The sequence below is a fragment of the Notamacropus eugenii genome, chromosome 4 (genome assembly GCF_028372415.1).
Source record: "Notamacropus eugenii isolate mMacEug1 chromosome 4, mMacEug1.pri_v2, whole genome shotgun sequence".
Lineage (NCBI taxonomy): Eukaryota > Metazoa > Chordata > Mammalia > Diprotodontia > Macropodidae > Notamacropus > Notamacropus eugenii.
This window is the reverse complement of record NC_092875.1, coordinates 79465275-79488556: the sequence shown is the minus strand read 5'-3', so window position 1 is coordinate 79488556 and position 23282 is coordinate 79465275. Positions and strand designations below refer to the sequence as shown.

Sequence of the window (23282 nt, the reverse complement as noted above, 5' to 3'; positions counted from 1 at the left end):
GAATTGAATAGGAAGGGATGATATCTAAAAAAATAAAATTGAGGGGTGAGAGAGGAATGGATTGGGAGGAGAAAGGGAGAAATGGAATGGAGCAAATTATCTCTTATAAAAGAGGCAAGAAAAAGTTTTTTCAATGGAGGGGAAAAGGGGGGAGGTGAGAGGGAAAAAGTGAAGCTTACTCTCATCACATTTGGCTTAAGGAGGGAATAACATGGACACTCAATTTGGTATGAAAATACATCTTACACTACAGGAAATAAGGGAGAAGGAAATAAGTGGGGTGTGGGGGGATGATAGAAGGGAGAGCAAACGAAAGGAGGGAGTAATTAGAAGTAAAAATTTTGGTGGAGGGATAAGGTCAAAACAGGATAGAATAAATGAGGGGCAGGATAGGATATAGGGAAATATAGCTAGTCTTTCACAATATGACTTTTATGGAAGTCTTTTGCATGACTACATATGTTGAATTATATTATATATATATTATATATATAATACTATATTGAATTTCTTGCCTTCTCAGTGGGGATGAGTGGGGAGGGAGGAAGGGAGAGAAATTGGAACTCAAAGTTTTAAAAACAAATGTTAAAGATTGTTTTTACATGCAACTGGGAAATAAGAAATACAGGTAATGGGGTACAGAAATCTATCTTGCCCTACAAGAAAATAGAGGAGATGGAGATAAGAATAGGGAGGGGTATGATAGAAGGGATGGCAGATTGGGGAAAGCAGTAATCAGAATGCATGGTGTCTTGGGGTGGGAGAAGGGGAGAGGTGGGGAGAAAATTTGGAACTCAAACTCTTGTGTAAATGAACGTTGAAAACTAAAAATAAATAAATTAAAAAATTATCTAGCTTTTTTTTCATAAGATTTTTAAAAAATAAGTTTTCAGGTGATATTCTGCTTATTAAATCATCATAGTTATCCTGGGCATTTCTCCTCCTCCTCCTCCCCCCAGGGAACGATCCCGTATGACAAATAGTATTTTTAAGAGAGAAAAACAGTCAGCACAATTGTTTGATACATTGAAAAAGTCCAAAACATATGCAGTTTATGACAACTGTATACCTCCAACCTCCATCAAGAGGTAGGTTGGGCATGTCTTCTAAAATCTTTTCCTTTAAGTCCTCCTTGATCTTTATAATTTTGTTGCATTTACTTTTGATATTTTGGTGTATCATTATTCTTTCCATTGCTATAGTCACTGTGTATACTGTTTTGTTTTTGTCTCTGCTTAATTCACTTTGCATCAATTCATATAGATCTTTTCATGTTTCTGTGTTTTCATCACACACACCATTTGCTGACTGTTTTTCCCTTCCTGCTAGTCTCCCCTTCTCAATTTTTTTAAACCTTTTTCCTTCAAGGTTTTGTTTATTAGTTCCTATTATTTCCTATCTCCTACTTTTATCTTCATAAGATTTTACACATAAGTTCATATTCTAAATTACTATTGCTGTTGGCTACCATTCCTTTGTGTTTGGCAAATAAATCAAGTGTTTGCTGAAAAAGATCCTTTTTAGGATCTCTTAGTCTCCTTGTTATGGAATTAATTTGCATCATTTAAATTTTTGCATGAAATTATGATGATCCATGACAATTTCAGTTCTACTCATTTTTATTATCAGTTATTTCTTATATATCCAATCTGTTGTCAAATCTTGCCATTTCTTTATAACATTTCTTAAATATATCCCTTTCTCTCCACTTACATAGCCACAACCCCCCATCACCTCTTGTTTGACTATTTCAATAGCATTATGACTAGCATCCCTGTCTCAGGTCTTTTATCATTCCAATCCATTCTCCAAATTCTCTCAAAGTTGTATCTGATCATACTAGGATCCTCCCCTTCCTCCTTCCCTTGAATAATCTCCAGTAGCTTCCTATTACTTTCAAGATAAATCATAAACTCTTGGAAGAGTGGAGCCAAAATGGTAGAGTAAAGACAGGAACTCATCTGAGATCTCCCAAATTCCCCTCCAAGCAACTTTAAAATGTCACCTCAAAATGAATTCTGGAATGGCAAAACCAGCAATGGGATGGAGTGAAACAATTTCCCAGCCTAAGACAACTTAGAAAGTTGTCAGGAAAAGTCTGGCTAACTGAGGGGGAGAGTGAAGCACAGTACAATGCAGGCTGTACCCCAACAAACCAGTAGTAGACCTTGGAGGTGACTGAATAAGCAACAGCAGCAGGAGGTTCCAGAACTCTCAGCCTACAGACAGTAAGGGAATTGGGCAACCAGTCAGAAGAAGATTGCAGGGGACCCTTTGCTGGCACAGGGAGCAGGACTTGGTTTCATTGTCCATATGCAGTTCAGGGTCCCAGATACAGGGCAAGAAAAAGCACTAGCACGCCAGAGGTTGTGGCTACAGGTGGGCAAGGACCCTGGGCATGGTTCTAGGGTGAAGAAGAACTCTTGTGGTAGTTCAGAGACTCAATCACAGGTCAGGAGAACAGTGAGTACACCTCTCCTTACATTATATCATCTTGGAAGCACCGAAAACTTGCAGATCCCCAGAATTAGCTTGAAAAATAGCAGCATGAAAAAGCTGAAGTGTGAGACAGTCCCCCTTCTACCCGAGGAGTAGAGTTCAACTTTAAGATAAAGTTAGAAGTCAAGAAATAGACTGGAAAAATAAGCAAACCATCAAAAATAAAGAGGACCTGGACCTATCATAGAAAGATACTATAGTGACAGGGAAGATCAACTCAGAAGACAACAGAGTCAGAAAAGTCACATCCAAAACCTCAAAGAAAAATGTGAATTGATTTTAGGCCCAAAAGAAGTTCCTGGAAGAACTCAAAATGGATTTTAAAAATCACATAAGAGAGGTGGAGGAAAAATTGGAAAAAGAAATGAGAGTGATGCAAGAAAATAATGAGGAAAAAAAGAGTCAACAGCCTGATAAAGAAGGCACAAAAAATAGTGAAAAAACAGAATAGATGAAAAGGCTAAAAAGAAGCACAGAAAATCCACTGAAGAGAACTCCTCAAAAAGTAGAATTGGCTAATAGATTGAGGAGAGATAATTTAAGAATTATTGGACTATCTTAAAGCCATGATTAAAAAAAGAGCCTAGATATCACATTTCAAGAAATCATCGAGGAAAACTGCTCTGATATCCTACAACCAGAAGGTAAAATGGAAATTGAAAGAATCCACTGATCAATCCCTAAAAGAGATCCCAAAATGAAAGCTCCCAGGAATATTATAGCCAAATTCCAGAGCTCCCAAGTTAAGGAGAAAGTGTTGAAAGCAGCCAGAAAGAAATAATTCAAATATAGTGGAATCACAATCAGAAAAACAAAATATTTAGCAGTTTCCATATTAAAGGATTGAAGGGCTTGAAATATTATATTCTGGAGGGCAAAGGAGTTAGGATTACAACAAAGAATCACCTATCCAGAAAAACTGAGCATAATCTTTCAGGGGAACAAATAGCTATTAAGGAAATAGAGGATTTTTAAGTATTCCTGATGAAAAGACCAGAGCTGAATAGAAAATCTGACTTTCAAATACAAGACTCAAGAAAAGTATGAAAAGGAAAACAAGAAAGATAATTCATAAGAGATTCAATAAAGTTAAACTATTTACATTCTTCCATAGGAAGATGATACTTGTAACTTCTAAGAACTGTCTATTAGAACAGTTAGAAGGAGTATACTCCTTCCAGGTGTGAATGGACCATGATGGAATAATAACTAAAAAAATTAAATTAAGGAGTGAGAAAGAGAGATGCATTGGGGGAAAGGAGAAAGGAGAGGGAGAATGGAATAAATTATTTCACATAAAAGAGGTGCAGAAGAGCTTTTATATGGGGAAAAATGGGGAAATAGAGGGAAGAAGTGCTTGAATCTTACTCTCATTGGAATTGGCTCAAAGAGGGAGTAACATACACACTCAGTTGGGTATAGAAATCTATATTACCCTACAGGAAAGTAGGAGGAGAAGGGGATAAGAAAAGGGTGAAGTGGGAGAGGTGGAAGTCAGAAGCAAAACACTTTTGAGAAGGGACAGAGTGAAAGAAGAGAGAGAGAAGGACAAATATGGAGGAGACGGGATGGAGATAAAGACACAGTAATCATAAATGAAAAAAATTTTACATCAAATTTCTCTGATAAAGCCTTCATTTCTCATATAAAGTAAATGGAATTAAATTTATAAGAATACAAGTCATTCCCCAATTGATAAATGGTCAAATGATATGAACAAACAGTTTTCAGAAGAAATCAAAGCTATTTATAGCCATGTGAAAAAATGCTCTAAATCTTTATTTGGTCAGAGGAATGCAAATTAAACAACTTTGAGAGACCACCTCACACCTATCAGATTGGCTAATGTGACAAAACAGGAAGATGATAAATGCTGGAGGGATATGGGAAAATTGGGACACTAGAGCACTGTTGATGGAGTTGTGAACAGATCCAACCACTCTAAAGACCAAATTGGAACTATACCCAAAGGGCTATATAACAGTGTATGCATTTTGACCCATAAATATTACTGCTAAGTCTATATCCCAAAGATTAAAAAACAAAAAGGAAATGAACCTATATGTGCAAGAATATTTATAGCAGCTCTTTGTGGTGGCAAAGAATTGGAAATTGAGGGGATGCCTATCAATGGAGGAATGGCTAAACAAGTTGTAGCATATGAATATAATAGAATACTATCGTGCTATAAGAAATGACATGCAGGATGCTTTCAGAAAAACCTGGAAAGACTAAACTGATACAAAGTACGGTGAATAAAACCAGAACAGTGTACAACAGTAACAGCAATATTGTACAATGATCCATTGTAAATAACTTAGCTATTCTCATCAATATAATGATTCAAGGCAGTTCCAGAGGACTTATGGTGGAAGATGCTGTCCACCTCCAGAAAAAGAACTGATGGAGTTGGAAGGCAGAGTGAAACATCCTTTTTTTTTTTTCAACAGAACAACAATAATATATTCATTCGTTCATTTGTTCCTGTCCATATTCAGAAGACCAAAATGACATCAGTGATGTCCGGGTCAATATATGGTGTGTCGAATTATGACCGATAAGACCAATTTGAGCTCAGAAGACTCTACCACATACCAGTCACAAATAGACCATATAAACATGTGGAGATGTCTACAAATTTGTGCATGTCATATTTCTTTTGAGCTACAGTAATTCTGTTTTGTTTATACTGTCTTTGATTCAGGCACTTCATGCTGAGTGGTCCAGTGCCAGTGTCTACCATTTAAATACCAAAGTTCTTCAGAGAGTCCTTGAAAGTGTCCTTCTATTGCTTCTTCTGATCTCCATTTGAGTTCTTGCCTTGCATGAGTTGTTTGTAAAATAGTTATAATTTTGGGTTTGTTTGTTTTTTTAGTTTTCAACATTCACTTCTATAAGATTTTGAGCTCCAAATTTTTTTTCTCCCTCCCTCTCTTTCCCCTCCCCAAGACAGCAAGCAATCTGATATAGGTTATACATGTACAATCATATTAAACATATTTCCACAACAGTTGTGAAAGAAGAATCAGAACAAAAGGGAAAAACCACAGGAAAGAAAAAAAACCAAAATAAAAGAAAACACCTTTATTTTTTGTGTGTGTTTGTGCGTGTGGTGGGGTGGGAAGACTGTGTTTTCTTTCACAACAAGCCATGGAGACCTTGGTTCCCAGTATTCCAGGATGGATATTGCTGTCAGCCCTACCCCAACCCCAAGGAAGCCCCAAGAAGCTAAGGTCTGAATGGGCAAGTCCAATGAGATCTCTGTACTTGGAACCTGGTGAGACTGGTGCTATATGGGAACTGAGTTAAGCTATGAACCTAATTTCCTTCTCCTCTGCTCCCCCAGACCAAGGTGGTATAGGGAGATTGTGTCCCCTGATGTGGTGGGGAATATATTTATGTATTTATTTTTGCTATATCTTGGAGGTAAATATTGTCCTTTGAGGGAAATAAAAGCAAAATGGTTGTTTTGTGGCCAAATGCAGCTAGTGTGCTTGTGAACCCCTAAAATGAGGGAACACAGTTGGTGGGATTTTGAGTCAAAGGCACAAATGAGATACAACTTCCCAAGGGGAACAGTGAAATGTAACAGACCTAGACTCCAGGCAGTGAGGGTCAGAGAATCACTGTTGCGTGTGATTCCTGCCACCACCACCCCACCTCTGCCCAACCTTCTTACAAGTTACTCCCTTCCACACACTCTATGATTTATCCACATTGGCCTCCTTCCAGTTCCTCAGACATGGCATTCCATCTTCTATCTCCATGCCTTTTCACTGGTTATTCACATGCCCAGAATGCTTTGTTCTTTTACCTGGTTTTCTTGGAATCTTTCAACACTCAACTCAACAGGTCAAAACTTCCCTGCAAATCAGAAGCATTTTTAGCAGCTGGGGTGTATTCCCACACATATAAGAACATATATGTATTTATAAATACATGCACATTTCTGACACTTGCAAACAGTCTTTTTTGGAATGCTAACTGACTAAAGAACATGAGCCTAGCTCATGGACAATGTTTTCTACACTCATGAGTGGTGTCTGACCCTCAGTGACCTGAGCACAGGTGCATGCTGTTTGGAGTAAGGAATATCTATGTTGTACTGATTCCTACAATTAATCTGAGAGTAATATATAGATAATGGCACTGGAAGGTAGTGATTATCTAAGGCTAGACTGTGTGTTCAGTTATGAACAAATATTGTGATGACGTGAGTTACTATTATTTTATTATGTATATAGGTGTGGGGAACGGTTAGGAAGCCTTTTGAGGAAGTTAGGAAAAAAAAACCTGTTGAATGTTTGATAAGTACTTCTCTGTTTCTGTCTCTGTCTGTCTGTCTGTCTGTCTCTGTCTCTCTATGTCTCTCTCCCTCCCTTTCTGTCTCTCCTTCTATCTCTCTCTCTCTCTGTCCCTCTCTCTTTGTCCCTGTGTCTCTCTGTCTCCATCTCTCTCTCTGTCTCTGTCTCTCTGTCTCTGTTTCTCTTTTCTCTCTGTCTCTGTCTCTATCTCTGTCTCTCTCTGTCTCTCTCTGCCTCTCTGTCTCTCTCTGTCTCTCTGTCTCTCTGTCTCTGTCTCTGTCTCTGTCTCTGTCTCTGTCTCTCTCTCTCTCTCTCTCTCTCTCTCTCTCTCTCTCTCTCTCTCTCACACACACACACACACACACACACACACACACACACACACACACACACTATGGTGTAGTGGAGAAACAGCTTCCCTAGAGGACAATAAAACTCAGATTTCAGTCCTCCTTCTGACTCACACTGACACCAACCTGACAAACCCTCAGGGCTTTACGAAACCCACAACTCTAATCACAGAGAAATTCAGACTGCATGAATAATAGTTCCTTAAACTAATAAGATCCAGGTCTAGTACTTAGCTATATATAACTTATAAAGTTCCTCTCCTCCTTAAAGAGATAGTAACAGTTTTTATAGCTTCTGCAGTTTTTGAAGGAAGTGTTTTTATACACACGTATATATTTATTGGACTTCATTTTATTGCACTTTGCAGATATTGCGGGGGAGGGGGGTGGTTAAAGCAAATTGAAGGTTTGGGGCAATCCTGTGTGGAACAAGTCTACTGGCACCATTTTTCCAATGGCACGTGCAGATGTCATGTCTCTGTGTTACATTTGGGTCATTCTCACAATATGTCAAAGATTTTCTGTGATCTATGACGTTTCTGTTGGAATTGTCTTGCAGCACCACTAATTGTGCCCACATAAGATGGGGAGCTCAATTGATAAGGGATGTGTGTTCTGACTTCTCCACTGACTGGCCATTTTAGATGATATGTGACTGTTTTCAGAAAGGAGGAGAATTCATATGTAGCTGACAGAGCTAAAATATTTTACACAATTACCATTGTTTTATTATAGATTTCATTGTTAATAAATTGTAGTGGATAACTTTCAATTTTATTTCATCCTAGGGGATTAAAGGATATAATATAGAGGTAGTTAGGTGGCATAGTCGAGAGAACAGTGGCCAGTTCAGGAATCAAGACCTGGGTACATATCCTGCCTCAGATACTTACTAACTGTATGACCCTGGGCAAATCACTTCCTCTCTCTCAGCCTTAGTTTCTTCATTTTTAAATGAGTATACAAATAGGATTGATATGGGAATCAGATAAGATAACATATATATGCATATATATATATTATATTGTACATTGAAAACCCTGAAGTAGACAGAAATGCTGTCATTGTTGTTATGAAAGAAAAGATTAACTACTATTGGGAAAGTAGATCTTTTCAATTTGTTAAATTAATAATGTTTGATGAACTAGAATGGAAGGCTTTGAGTTTAGTTGATTAATTGGGAGATATGTTGAGACTTTATTTATTAATGAGGAAATATACCAGCAAGCCCCTATATTACCCTAGAGCTCAAAGTGCTAAGATTAAATATAAAAATGAGTCAAGTGGCAGGCTGACTTAATGTAGTTTTCTCTAGATCCTGTGTAGCTTGTACTATGTGAGGACCCTATAACACACACCCATCCATCCATCCATCCATCCATCTATCCATCCATCATCTATCCATCTATCCATCTATCCATCTATCTATCTATCTATCTACCATCTATCTATCTGTCTATGTATCTATGTATCTATCATCTATCTATCTATCTATCTTTCTATCCATCTATCCATTCATCCATCCATCCATCCATCCGTCTATCTATCCAGCTATCCATCAATCAACCTATCAATCTCACCCTAATTCTAATATAAAACTTTTTTGACTAAAATTATATCCAAAATGAAGCATACAAGTACATAAGGAGTTCATTGGTATGATGTCTAACAGTGAATCTTATTTACTTTTAATAAATGCTAGTAAAACTGATCTTTACACAAGAGAAATTAGTTTGCATCCTTTGTGCTTTGTAAGTAAAGCAGCTTAACAGAAAGCTAACAAAATTCTCATCATAAAGACAAACCAGAGAGGCACAAGGATTTGGACTTTGGTTTGTCCATTTTCTTGTTTTTGCTGGATAGCAGAGGAAAAGCTACAAGTAACCTTAGAGTCATTTGGTCCAAACCTGCTGATTTGTAGACAATACCACTAAGGCTGAGAGAGAAGTAATCATAATCTGGAAATCTAAACCAGGTCCTTTCCCTCAAAATTCAGTGTTTGGTCCATACATCAGGCTGTCTTTTCAAACCTGGAGATGCACTTGAGGCATGAGGGTCAATTCAGAGCCTATACATGATGGAAGATCCATTGAGTCGCTGGAACAGTGAGCTCTGAAGAGTGGGGATGAAGGAGGAAAAGAGCTCGGTTGACAACTCCAGAGATCACTGGGCTGGCTATAGGGCTGCCCTGAGAAATAGAGGCAGCTTGGAAAATCCTATGGGATGAAATTAGTCACCACTCTCTCTACTTATGTGGGGCAAGGTAAGGGGAGGGAGTATGTGGGCCCCTTCACTAAGCCCTCATTCCACAAGAAAAGAAATAAGCACGTGTTAAATACCTATTATATGCCAGGCACTATCCTAAGCAATTTACAAATATTACCTCATTTTTTTCTTCACAACCACCCAGGGAGGCAGGTTCTATTATTATCTTCATTTGTAGTTGAGAAAACTGAAGCAAACAGAAGTTAAGTGACTTCCTAGTGTGAGATTGGATTTGAACTCAAGTCTTTCTGATTCCAAGTCCACTGTACCACTTAGCAACTGGTGTTAGCTGTCAGGAAGTCTGGCCATATCTGGAGTAACTCTTGGGGCTGGAAGTGGTGAACCAGGACAAGTCGGTGGAAGGCACAATGGTCATACTTCTTCTTATCAATCAGGAAGGTATTGGGGGAAGCAGGCGTGAGCTTCACTCCAAGCTCTTTCAAGCACAACCCCACAAACACATCCTCCAAGTAGATGGCCTTGACTCTCTGAGCTACAGTCAGGATCCTGAGGGCCAGGGAGCCAGACATCACATAGCCAGGGCCTGCACAATAGTCTGGATACTTGTCATGGGAATACAGCTCTGGGGGCATGTACCACTTTTGACCCTGTTTTCGAAAAGGGACTGGATTTCTGTAGATGTAGCCTGTGATAAGGTTGGACTGTAGAGGTCTATTGGGCTGCAACACTTGCTGTACTAGGTAGCTGGGGTTTAAGAAGACATCAGTATCCACCTTGAGCACATAGTGGGCAGTGGGACAGTACTGGGCCATCCATTCCAGTGCTGTGAGGACCTTGAGAGTCAAGTTGTGGTATGTATCCAAGAAGCCCACCTGGAGCAGATCCCTATACTCCTTGTCCTCCTCCTCCAGGAGGGTCTGAAGTTCCTGGGCAAAGAGGGGTTGGGGCAGGCCAACAACAAAGAGGCGGTGGATGACCACACCAGGAACCAAGGTCTCATTGCCCCATGTTTGCCTGATGACCTGGCGTATCCCCACATCCTGGGGCTTGGTCATCACCAGCATGAGCAGAAAGGGGGCACCTCTGGGACCCTCACATTTGTCAGGATGGTTGATCAGGAAAGGGTAGGGATAAGGATACCTGAGGTCCAAGGGATGTGGTGTCCGAGCCTGCCACTCAAACTTCCTCGAAGAGAGGCCCAGAGGGTCTTCAGTGGGGGCTTTCTGGGATGAGGGGTACAGATCCATTGAAGGTGTGGAGAAATCCTGCTGTTGAGCTATCAGCAACACCAGCAGTCCCATGAAAGCTGAACCCAGTAAAACCTTCAGTATCAGCTGCCCCCTCATCAGCCTCAGGATACAAAAGCTCTGGTCAAGAAGGAGGTTAGCATTGGATAAGGAATTTCATATGTTCCACACTCCCATGCCTCCTGCTCATTCCCCCCTCTTTGTGGGCTAGATGTTTCCTGGTTGATGGTGCCAGGATTTGCTGATCTAGGAATAATGGGAGGGATTAGGGCAGGGAAGTTGAGAAGAATGAGAAATCACAGGGAGAGGTATTGGGGGTGGGGAGAACCGTACTTGTCCAGGGGAAAGAGTTTGGATTGGGAAACAGGAGTCCTGGCCTCTGGTCCCAGCTCTTCTACTCTATGGTCTTCCCAGTCTGATCTGGAAGCTTTCTTAGGTGTAGTCCAGCTCTGACAGTCTACGATACCGTGAGAAAGACAGACTGGAGGATGAAGGACCCCCGGAGTACCTACATGGGGAACAAGCAGTATCACCTCTAATTGTGCTAATTGGACTAATTGTCCCTGTTGGACAAGGAAGTATGAGAACTCTAATGTCACCTCCGGAGCCTGTGTTATTAAGAATTAGAACGATTAGTGGAATTTGTCCTCATTTACTAAGAGTCTTGCTTTGCTTAATTCTTCCATGTTTGAAGTGCTCTCCTTATCTCAGAGTCCCAGAGTCATAGCTTGACCAATTGGAGATGAGGTCTAGACCCAGAGTTCTTGCCCTTAAAAATCTGATATCAGTCCAGGAGACAGTTCTTGTTCCCCACCCCCCCCTGCTCCTCCTTAGTCCCCCAGAATAGGAGACAAATTTCTAGGTTATTGCCCTGAGAAGCCCAGGGGCTAGATTGGAGAAAATCCCTGTGACACATCTGGCCCCTATTCTCAGCCCTGATCCCAGGGTCTGTTTTCCCTAAAGGCAAGGGCATAGTAGGAACTTGATAAATGCTGAATTTAATTTTTTACCTGAGTAACTCAGGGACCCTGAGCGGGTCTCCTGGCTCCCACTCTCAAATTCCCTTTCTTCTTTTCTTTCCCCTCTACTGTAGCAGAGTACTCACCCTTTTCTTGGACAGGATGCCTGTGATGTCTCAATAGCAGGGCCACAACTCACAAGGGACTGACTGCTAGACTTTTGTCTAGGGAGGCACTTGATATGGGAGGAATGTGGAGGTGGGAAGGGTAGGGCAGTGCTTACTCTGAGCTCATCTCAAAGTATGGGGCAGGACGGATCACCCAGGCAACAAGGAAGGACAGCGAGGCTAAGTCCATATGGGCTCAAGCTCATAGGTCTATAGCTGAAAATAACCTCAGAAGTCACATGATCCAACTCTTCATTTCACAATTGGGGAAACCAAAATCCTTGAAATTTGAATAATTCATCCTTGATTGAAGGTCATGGATCCCTTACTCATTTTAAAGCTACTGACACCTATGCAGTAATTAGTCTTAAAGTACACTTTCAAAATTGTAAAATGTTTCCATAACAGATTTATGAAGTGTCCTAACAAAAATCTGTAAAATATTAACAAAACATGGCACATATCATTCTAAGGCAAACATTAAAAGATTAGCATTTGTACATCAAAAAAGAAGGGGAGAGAATACTTTTTTCTTAAAATTGTATTTATTTGTTTTTAGTTTTCAACATTTGCTTCTATAAGATTTTGAGTTCTAAGTTTTCTCCCCTTCTCTCCTTGTCCCCCCCACAAAACAGCATGCAGTCTGATTTGGCCATACATGTACAATCATATTAAACATATTTCCACGTTAGTCATATTGTAAAGAAGAGTCAGAACCAAAGGAAAAGTCATGAGAAAGAAAAAACCAAAAAAAAATATGCTTCAATCTCCACAGTTCTTTCTCTGGATATGGATAGCATTTTCTATCAGAATCTTTTGGAATTGTCTTAGATCCTTGCATTGCTGAGAAGAGTTAAGTCTATCAAAGTTGGTCATCACACAGTGTTGCTGTTACTGTGTATAATGTTGTCCTGGTTCTGCTCATTTCACTCATCATCAGTTCACGTAAGTCTTTTCAGGTTTTCCATAAGCCCATCTGCTCATTATTTCTCATGGAACAATAGTATTGCATTACATTGCTATAGCATAAGACGCCCAATTGTTGGACATCCCCTCAATTTCTAATTCTTGGCCACCACAAAAAGAGCTGCTATAAATATTTTTGTACACATGGATCCTTTCCCCATTTTTATGATCTCTTTGGGATAGAGACCTAATACAGTTTTATAGCCCTTTGGATATAGTTCCAAATAGCTCTCCAGAATTGGTTGAATCAGTTCACAACTCCACCAACAATGCATTAGTGTTCCAATAGGGGAGAGAATCTTGATAGACGTTCTCAGAGCACATAACAAACAGGCTAAAAAAAAATCAATAAAAACCAGATATTGTTTACTTCACGGAGCACTGGATTTACCAAATATAACTGAAAGTGGCACACTTCCAAATGGAGCCTATGAAAAGACATAGATCCAAGAGGGAATGTTTAAAAATGCACTGAAGAAAACAGAAGAAAGTACAGAAGGAAACACAGAAAAGCAGGATAGCTTTGAAAATAACTGAATTTATGATATTCTTTGTAATTTTTTGCCTGAAAAACTAAGTCTTAATTATGAAAAGCTTGCTTTTTTTTAAGTATAAAATAAATTCAACATGTCATTGTCAAAGCTGCCCTACCTATCTGAGATTTTTTCTGGCCTTTCTTTTGTTTTCTTAGATGTATTTTTAAAAAAATGTTTTGATGACCCTCTTTTCTTTCATTATTTTTGGGGGCTACCTATTCCTACTCCCTTCTCCTTTCCATCCCTCCTTCCCCCCCAAAAGAAATGTAGATAAAAAAAGATGAACAAAACCACTGTAATAAATACGCATAGGTAAGCAAAATGCATTCCTGTAATGACTGTATACAGAAATGTATGTCTTATTCTTCATCTCAGTTTATCACCTCTTGGTCAGGAGGCAGGTGGCATGTTTCATCAGTGCTCGGTCTTGAGGCTAGTGTCTATTTCCTTTTCCCAGTTTTAATCCTTGACCCTTCAGAAACTTTTAATGCTGTTGACCACCCCCATTTGGATATTCTTTCTTCCTCTTGCATTTGCGACACTTCTCTCTTTTATTTTTTTTTCTATCTGTCTTGTCAGCAACCCAGACTCAATATGTCTAGAAGAGAACTTAATAACCCTTCCTCTTACACCAGCCGCTTCTTTAATTTCCCTCTTTCTATTAATCATAGTCCCAAATACTCAGATTCATAACCTTAGAATAGTCTTAGACTCTTTCTTTGTCTTCTTCCTCTTAATCAATCAATTACCAAATGTGGTTGACTATATCTCCACCACAACTCTTGCAACTATCTGCTTTTTTTAGTCACAGAGCCATCATCTTAATTCAGTCTCTCATGACCTTTTCCTTGACTACTTTTTAATTGTGTGTATATTTGTATATATACATACATATATATGTTATATATATATATCTCAATAAACAAAGATCTGTCTTATCTTCCTACCCCAACTCTCCCTTCTCCACTTGAAAACAAAAGAAAAACAAACCCCATTACACAGTCAATGAATACACATTTTTAATACAATTTTTAATTGTCTCATTCTACACTCTGAATCCTTTAAATCTCTCTTAGGAGGTAGGTAACATGTTTCATCATTAGTCCTCTGGAATCATGGGTTGGTCATTAAAATGATGAGTGCCTAATTTTTTCAAAGTCGTTTGCCTCTACTGTATGATTATTGCTGTATAAATCATTTTCCCGGTTCTATTCTCTTCACTCAGCATCAGATCATACAGGCTTCTCTAAAATCATCCCTTTCATCATTTCTTACACCAATTTCTTAATTTTCCCTAATCTTCCTTTCTGTACTCCTTTCCCCTTCCACTGTCTTCCCATTTTTCTCTTAAGATCACCAAGACATAATGAACCACTCCCAGGCCTTGTCTAACTGGTATGATAGGATTCACAGGGGATACATGTCCCATTTCCCTATATTAGAATGTGAGCAGTGTATCCTTGTTTAGTCATTGTTCATTCATTTCTGTCTTTTTATGTTCCTCTTAATTACTGTTCGAACTTCAAACTGGAAAGCCAGTCTACATTAAGGATGTATTTGTCTTTTATATGTAAAATAGCTTCCTATTTCCTTATATTTATCGAATTTTGATCTGATGGAGCCATCAAATTGGACACGTAAGCAACATGTAAATTTTCTTCCAATATAAGGATGGCTTCTATTTGATCCACTCTAATTTTCAGGGAATTTGGTGCTTGGAAAAGGTCTTGTACCTCTGCATGTGCCAAGCTATTAATTCCATTTTCAATTTTCTTCCATAGCTATCATTCCCTCCCCACCCCCACCCCCCAGTTTTCTCCTTAAACACTTTCATTTCATTTATTTAAATATTTAGCTTTTTAAAACTCTTGTTTCTTTTCCAGGATTTCTAGTTGAGTTTGTGGCCAAGTTGTATTTTTCTCTGAGGCATTGCTTGTAGCTTTTTGGAGCCATTCTCTTCTTCTGAATTTGTGCTTGACACCATAACAGCTTATTATGATAGGATTCTCTTTTTTGTGCAGTCTTCCAATTCTACTTCCTTATTCAGCCTGGGGTAGTCCCAGGGCATTGAGCAGCTGAGTATACCTTGAAAGCTAATAATTGGGAGGAAGTACAGGTGCCAGGATGGAATCAAGGTGCAGATGTGGAGAAAAAGGTAGTACACGAGGTTGCCTGGAGCTTGATAAAATAGCTTTTCAGGAAAGCCACGAATCCTTCTCCAGAATACACAGACTTCCCGTGTCTGAATGTACAGAAGTAGAAGGGGAAATGTCAAATTCAAAGCACAGCTGATAGTCCAGTTTGGCTGGGAAGGGGAGTAGTATGAAATAAAGCAAGAAAGACAGGTGGGAGCCAGATTATCAATCAGTGCCAGGGGAAGGAGCCTGTTCATTCTGTCAAACAAAGAGCACAGATTTAGAGCCAGATGAAGCAACAAAATTATCAAGGCCAGTACCTCTGGTGTATGGAGGAGGAAACTGAGGCCCAGACACTTGCCCCAGGTCATTGTTATTCAGTTGTTTCAGTCATGTCTGACTCTTCATGACCCCATTTGGGGTTTTCTTGGCTAAGATACTGATGTGGCTTGCCATTTCCTCCTCCAGCTCATTTTACAGACAAGGAAAAGTGAGGCATGCATGAGGGAATTGAGGACAAGTGGGAATTGATTGAACCACACTGACTCCGTCTTGAGTCATTATGGTCTGTTCAATTTCCACTTGCTGTCCTAGCTCAGTTCTCTTTCTATTCAATTGTGGATCTTGTCCAATTTCTATCTTGTGAGAAAACTATTCAATTTTGGAAACTGGGGGGAAACCTTATTGCACTGTTTGAACTTATACCTGTGTGTCTAGGAAGCTGAACTACCTCTACCTATGACTTAGAGACCCTTAATGACCAGAAATGCAATCTGATCCAGAGATTGATGCAATGAACTTTCTCGCAATTATACATCTCAGGTAACCCATGTCCTATCTGAAAACTATCCCGGTACTAATCAATCAGCTATTGTTTCCATGTTCCTTTGATTATTTACAGATACTTGGGGGGAGGAGGACATCTTCTCTGATTTCAGGAAATTGTACATGTTCATACTCCGCCTCCCAACCTGGAAAGTCCCTAACCTATCATCCAATTTGAAATTAGATGACCTAATTTTGTATCTTGGTTAGTTGTTTTCTTTTAATTAATTGCTCTCATTTGATTAATTGTTTTTAATGAATAAAAATCTGTGTTCCTCTATATTCAGTGTCTAGTGCCAAAGGTGGGAAAAGCAACTGGTCCCGATTTGTTGGGCAATTTGCATGCGTTGCTTAATAAATTGATATACTCAAGAACTTGAACCTTTGTTTCCTCAGTCGTTTCATCTTTTACCCACCACAAACAGAGTTAATTGACTTGCCCAGGGTCGCACGGCTAGTAAGCATCTGAGGCCATATTTGAGCTCAGATCTTCCTGACTCAAGGCCTGGTGCTCTATCTACTGTGTCACCTAGCTGCCCTTGTCCAAGGTCACACAGATAGATATTAAGTAGCAGAGATGAGATCTAAAGTTAGATCCCTTGGTTAATGGGGGACCATTGAATGTTTTTGAGGAGAATGGTCTGCTAAGACTTGTGCTTTATACTAACAACTATGTGAAGACTGGATAAGAAAGGGGAGAGACTAAAATCTGGAATTCCATGGCCCGGGGGTCTCTTGCCACAAAAAGATTCCTTATCTGGGCTTTCACAAAGCCTAGATTAGTCCAGGATGTGACCTGACTCCATTCAATGGAGTCAGGTTTTTCTCTAACTCTTAAGCTTATAATATCCTCTTACTGGAAGAAAATTTTGAAAAGAAGCTTAGGTATGACTCATGTCTATGGTCTCCCCAAAATGGACCAAGAGGTAACCAGGTGACACAGTGGATACAGTTCTGGGCCTGGAGTTAGGAAGACCTGAGTATAAATCCAGCCTCAGACATTTATGTGACCCTAGGTAAGTCAACTAATTTCTGTTTGCCTCAGTTTCCTCAACTCTAAAATAGGGATCATAACGGTAGCAACCTGCCAGGATTGTTGTGAGGATCAAATGAGACACTATTTGTAAAGTACTTAGTGCAGGGTCTGGCAAATATAAGTGCCTAGTAAATGTTTGTTTCCTTCCTTTCTCTAGTTATGAGGTTCCTTGGAGTTTTCATTTCATTTCATTTCTTTTAGGAGGTGACTGGTGGATTCTTTCTATTTCTACTTTGTCCTCTGGTTCTGAGATTTGGGCAGTTTTCTTTTTAAGATTTCTTTTTTTTTTTTTTTTCTTTTTAAGATTTCTTGAAATATGAAGTCTATAGAATCTTCTTTCAGTCATAGTGTGTGTATAGTTCAATGATTCTTAAATATTTATCTCTTTGATCTATTTTCCAGGTCACTTGTTTTTTCAATGAAATGCTTTATATTTTCTTCCTATTTTCAGCCTTTCAACATTATCTTTTTAAAATTTATTTATTTATTTATTTAACTTTTCAACATTCATTTTCACAAAGTTTTGGGTTCCAAATTTTCTCCCCATTTTTCCCTTCCCCCACCCCAAAACGCCGAGCATTCTAATTGTCCCTATCACCAATCTGCCCTCTCTTCTAACATCCCTCCCTTCCCTTATTCCCATCTTCTCTTTTGTCCTGCAGGGCAAGATAACTTTCTATACCCCATTATCTGTATTTCTATTTCCTAGTTGCAAGAACAATACTCAACAGTTGTTCCTAAAACTTTGAGTTCCAACTTCTCTTCATCCCTCCCTCCCCACCCATTCCCTTTGGGAAGGCAGGTAATTCAATATAGGCCATATCTGTGTAGTTTTGCAAATGACTTCCATAATCGTCATGTTGCGTATGACTAACTATAATTCCCTCCATCCTATCCTGCCCCCCATTGCTTCTATTCCCTCTTTTGATCCTGTCCCTCCCCAAGAGTGTTGACTTCAAATTGCTCCCTCCTCCCACTGTCCTCCCTTCTATCATCCCCCCCACCCTACTCCCCCACTTTCGTGTATTGTAAGATAGGTTTTCATACCAAAATGAGTGTGCATTTTATTCCTTCCTTTAGTCAAATGTGATGAGAGTAAGCATCACGTTTTTTCTCTCACCTCCCCTCTTTTTCCTTCCACTGAAAAGTCTTTTATTTGCCTCTTTTATGAGAGATAACCTGTCCCATTCCTTTTCTCCCTTTCTCCTCCCAATATATTTCTCTCTCACCGCTTAATTTCATTTTTTTAAGACATGATCCCATCTTATTCAATTCACCCTGTGCTCTTTGTCTCTCTGTCTCTGTCTCTGTCTCTGTCTCTGTCTCTGTGTGTGTGTGTGTTAGTGTGTATGTGTGTAATCCCACCAACTACCCAGGTACTGAAAAAAGCTTCAAGAGTTACAAATATTGTCTTTCCATGTAGGAATGTAAACAGTTCAACTTTAGTAAGTCCCTTATGATTTCTCTTTGCTGTTTACCCTTTCATGCTTCTCTTGATTCTTGGGTTTGAAGGTCAAATTTTCTTTTCAGCTCTGGTCTTTTCATCAAGAATGCTTGAAAGTGGGGAGGAGCCAAGATGGCAGAGTAGAAAGATACACATATGCCAGCTCCAAACCCACAGCCCATAAAATACTTGTAAAGAAGAACTCCCAACAAATTCGGGAGCAGCAGAAGCCACAGAACAATGGAGCAGAGGAGATTTCTGTTCCAGAGAGACCTGAAAAACTGACCTGAAAGGTGCATCGTGCACTGGACCTGGAGCAGAGCCCAGCCCTGCCTTGGCTGCACGGCACCTATGGGAGCAGATCTGAGCAGGCTTCAGGGACAGAATCTCCAGTGGCAAAGCAGGTCCCTCCACCCACAGGTACCAAAGGTCAGTGAGAGGGACTTTTCAGCTTACCGAAAGGGGAGTGGGGTGTCCCCATAACTCAGGCCCCCTCAGGAGGCAGCAGTAGAGGCAGCAGCAGACAGGGGCTCCCAAAGCAGGCAGGAGCTCAGATCCATTGTCGAAGGGCTCCCCATAAACCCCCTGAGGGAACTGAGCCCTGTCTGGTGGCCCTGTCCCCATGAGCACCTGAACTTAATCTCACACTGAATAGCAGCCCTGCCCCCACCAAAAGCCCTGAGGCTGGGAAGCAGCATTTGAATCTCAGACCCCAAGCGCTGGCTGGGTGGATCTGGAGGTGAGGTGGGGGTGGACAGGACACTCAGAGGTCAAGTCACTTGCTGGGAAAATGTCCAGAAAAGGGATAAAAAATAAGACCATAGAAGGCTACTTTCTTGGTGAACAGATATCTCCTCCCTTCCTTTTGGATGAGGAAGAACAATGCTTACCATCAGAGAAAGACATAAAAGTCAAGGCTTCTGTATTCCAAACATCCAAAATAAGTATTCAATGGGCTCAGGCCATGGAAGAGCTCAAAAAGGATTTTGAAAATCAAGTTAGAGAGGTGGAGGAAAAACTGGGAAGAGAAATGAGAGACATGCAAGAAAAGCATGAAAAGCAGGTCAGCATCTTGCTAAAGGAGACCCAAAAAAATGCTGAAGAAAATAACACCTTGAAAAATAGGCTAACTCAATTGGCAAAAGAGGTTCAAAAAGCCAATGAGAAGAATGTTTTAAAAAGCAGAATTAGCCAAATGGAAAAGGAGGCCCAAAAGCTCACTGAAGAAAATAGTTCTTGGGCTGTGGGTTCGGAGCTAGCATATTTGTGTGTTTCTACTCCGCCATCTTGGCTCCGCCCCCTGAAGAAAATAGTTCTTTCAAAATTAGAATGGAACAGATGGAAGCTAATGACTTTATGAGAAACCAAGAAATCACAAAACAAAACCAAAAGAATGAAAAAATGGAAGATAATGTGAAATATCTCATTGGAAAAACAACTGACCTGGAAAATAGATGCAGGAGAGACATTTTAAAAATTATGGGACTACCTGAAAGCCATGATCAAAAAAAGAGCCTAGACATCATCTTTCATGAAATTATCAAGGAAAACTGCCCTGAGATTCTAGAACCAGAGGGCAAAATAAGTTTTGAAAGAATCCACTGATCACTGCCTGAAATAAATCCAAAAAGAGAAACTCCTAGGAACATTGTGGTCAAATCCAGAGTTCCCTGGTCAAGGAGAAAATATTGCAAGCAGCTAGAAAGAAACAATTCAAATATTGTGGAAATACAGTCAGGATAACACAAGATCTAGCAGCTTCTACATTAAGGGATTTAAGGACATGGAATATGATATTCCAGAAGTCAAAGGAACTAGGACTAAAACCAAGAATCACCTACCCAGCAAAACTGAGTATAATACTTCAGGGGAAAAAATGTTCTTTCAATGAAATAGAGGACTTTCAAGCATTCTTGATGAAAAGACCAGAGCTCAAAAGAAAATTTGACTTTCAAACACAAGAATGAAGAGAAGCATGAAAAAGTAAATAGCAAAGAGAAGTCATAAGGGACTTATAAAAGTTGAACTGTTTACATTCCTACATGGAAAGACAATATTTGTAACTCTTGAAACTTTTCAGTATCTGGGTAGTTGGTGGGATTACACACACACACACACACACACACACACACACACACACAGCACAGAGTGAATTGAACAGTTTAGGATCATATCTTTAAAAAATGAAATTAAGTGATGAGAGAAAAGTATATTGGGAGAAGAAAGGGAGAAATGGAATGGGGCAAATTATCTCTCATAAAAGAGGCAAGCAAAAGACTTTTTAGTGGAGGGAAAAAGAGAGGAGGTAAGAGAAAAACATGAAGTGTACTCTCGTCACATTCCACTAAAGGAAGGAATAAAATGCATACTCATTTTGGTATGAAAACCTATCTTACAATACAGGAAAGTGGGGGAGAAGGGGATAAGCAGGGTTGGGGGGGATGATAGAAGGGAGGACATTTGGAGGAGGGAGCAATTTCAAGTCAACGCTCTTGGAGAGGGACAAGATCAAAAGAGGGAATAGAAGCAATGGGGGGCAGGATGGGATGGAGGGAAATATAGTTAGTCTTATACAACACAACTATTATGGAAGTCATTTGCAAAACTACACAGATATGGCCTAAATTGAACTGCTTGCCTTCCCAAAGGGAATGGGTGGGGAGGGAGGGATGAAGAGAAGTTGGAACTCAAAGTTTTAGGAACAACTGTCGAGTTCTGTTCTTGCTACTAGGAAATAAGAAATACAGGCAAAGGGGTATAGAAAGTTATCTTGCCCTACAGGACAAAAGAGAAGATGGGGACAAGGGAAGGGAGGGATGTTAGAAGAGAGGACAGATAGGTGATAGAGGCAACTAGAGTGCTCTGTCTTTTGGGGTGGGGGGAGGCGAGAAATGGGGAGAAAATTTGGAACCCAAAGTTTTGTGAAAATGAATGTTAAAAGTTAAATAAATAAATTAAATATATATAAAATAAATAAATAACTTTTTTAAAAAAGACCATTTTTTCCCTTGAAGTATTATACTCAGTTTTGTTGGGTAGGTGATCCTTGGTTTTAGTCCTAGTTCCTTTGACTTCTGGAATATCATATTCCATGCCCTTCGATCCCTTAATGTAGAAGCTGCTAGATCTTGTGTTATCCTGATTGTATTTCCACAATATTTGAATTGTTTCTTTCTAGCTGCTTGCAATATTTTCTCCTTGATCTGGAAACTCTGGAATTTGACCACAATGTTCCTAGAAGTTTCTCTTTTTGGATCTCTTTCAGGTGGATTCAGGTGGATTCAGGTGGATAAGTGGATTCCTTGAATACTTATTTTGCCCTCTGGTTCTAGAATCTCACGGCAGTTTTCCTTGATAATTTCATGAAAGATGATGTCTAGGCTCTTTTTTTGATCATGGCTTTCAGGTAGTCCCATAATTTTTAAATTGTCTCTCCTGCATCTATTTTCCAGGTCAGTTATTTTTCCAATGAGATATTTCACATTATCTTCCATTTTTTCATTCTTTTGGTTTTGTGTTGTGATTTCTTGGTTTCTCATAAAGTCATTAGCCTCCATCTGTTCCATTCTAATTTTGAAAGAACTGTTTTCTTCAGTGAGCTTTTGAACCTCCTTTTCCATTTGGCTAATTCTGCTTTTTAAAGCATTCTTCTCCTCATTGGCTTTTTGAACCTCTTTTGCCAATTGAATTAGCCTATTTTTCAAGGTGTTATTTTCTTCAGCATTTTTTTGGGTCTCCTTTAGCAAGGTGCTGACCTGCTTTTCATGCTTTTCTTGCATGTCTCTCATTTCTCTTCCCAGTTTTTCCTCCACCTCTCTAACTTGATTTTCAAAATCCTTTTTGAGCTCTTCCGTGGCCTGAGCCCATTGAATACTTATTTTGGATGTTTGGAATACAGAAGCCTTGACTTTTATGTCTTTCCCTGATGGTAAGCATTGTTCTTCCTCTTCCAAAAGGAAAGGAGGAGATATCTGTTCACCAAGAAAGTAGCCTCCTATGGTCTTATTTTTTCCCCCCTTTTCTGGGCATTTTCCCAGCCAGTTACTTGACTTTTGGGTCCTTTGTCAAGAGTAGGGTATACTCTGGGGACCTGTAAGATATCAGTTCCTCCAAGGTGGCACAATCAAGTGTGTACTGGTCTGGGCACAGGGAAGGATTTTTGTGCCCAGAATCTTAGCAGTGTTTCCTCTCCACAGGCAGCTGACCTCCAGTTCCCAATCTAGCAGTGGAGGGGAGCGATTCAGTCAAGCTGCGGGGGCAGGGCCTTCATTCAGTAGGATACAAAGACCTGCTGCCTCAGGGCATCTACACAGGGCTGAGGTAAGACCCAGCTCTTCAGTGCCCCCAGGTGTTTTTACAATCCAGCAACGGTATCTGGCTGCTGTAGGGGCTGCCCTGAGAACTCCTGCCACCTGCCCGATGTGAAGGCTCTTCTCCCTTCCAGACCACCTGAATAAACCCTGTCACTGACCTTTGGTGCCTGTGGGTTGAGGGATCTGTGGATCCTCTGCTGCTGGGACTGGGGATTCCGTGACTGGAGATTCCACCCCGGAGGGCTGTTCACGAGCTGTGGGTGCGCAGCCAAGGC

General features: G+C 40.0%; 1 protein-coding gene across 2 annotated transcripts; it reads right to left on the bottom strand.

Moving 5' to 3' along the window:
* Window positions 1–4257: 4257 nt before the first annotated feature.
* Window positions 4258–11820, bottom strand: LOC140500098 (beta-1,3-galactosyltransferase 2-like). Of its 2 annotated transcripts, XM_072602380.1 has the most exons (3): window positions 11732–11814; window positions 10960–11134; window positions 4258–10746 (listed from the first exon to the last, which is right to left on the bottom strand). In XM_072602380.1, the coding sequence occupies exon 3, from the start codon at window positions 10723–10725 to the stop codon at window positions 9691–9693; it is 1035 nt and encodes a 344-aa protein (XP_072458481.1). In that variant the 5' UTR covers window positions 10726–10746; window positions 10960–11134; window positions 11732–11814; the 3' UTR covers window positions 4258–9690. The 2 variants fall into 2 exon arrangements, with proteins under 2 accessions (XP_072458481.1, XP_072458480.1); XM_072602379.1 differs by lacking the exon at window positions 10960–11134 and having other exon boundaries at window positions 11732–11820.
* Between the last annotated feature and the right edge of the window lie 11462 nt (window positions 11821–23282).

Bases quoted from the DNA above. Each gene is read 5' to 3' on its own strand.
- LOC140500098 (XM_072602379.1), bottom strand. From the start codon at position 10,725: ATGAGGGGGCAGCTGATACTGAAGGTTTTACTGGGTTCAGCTTTCATG.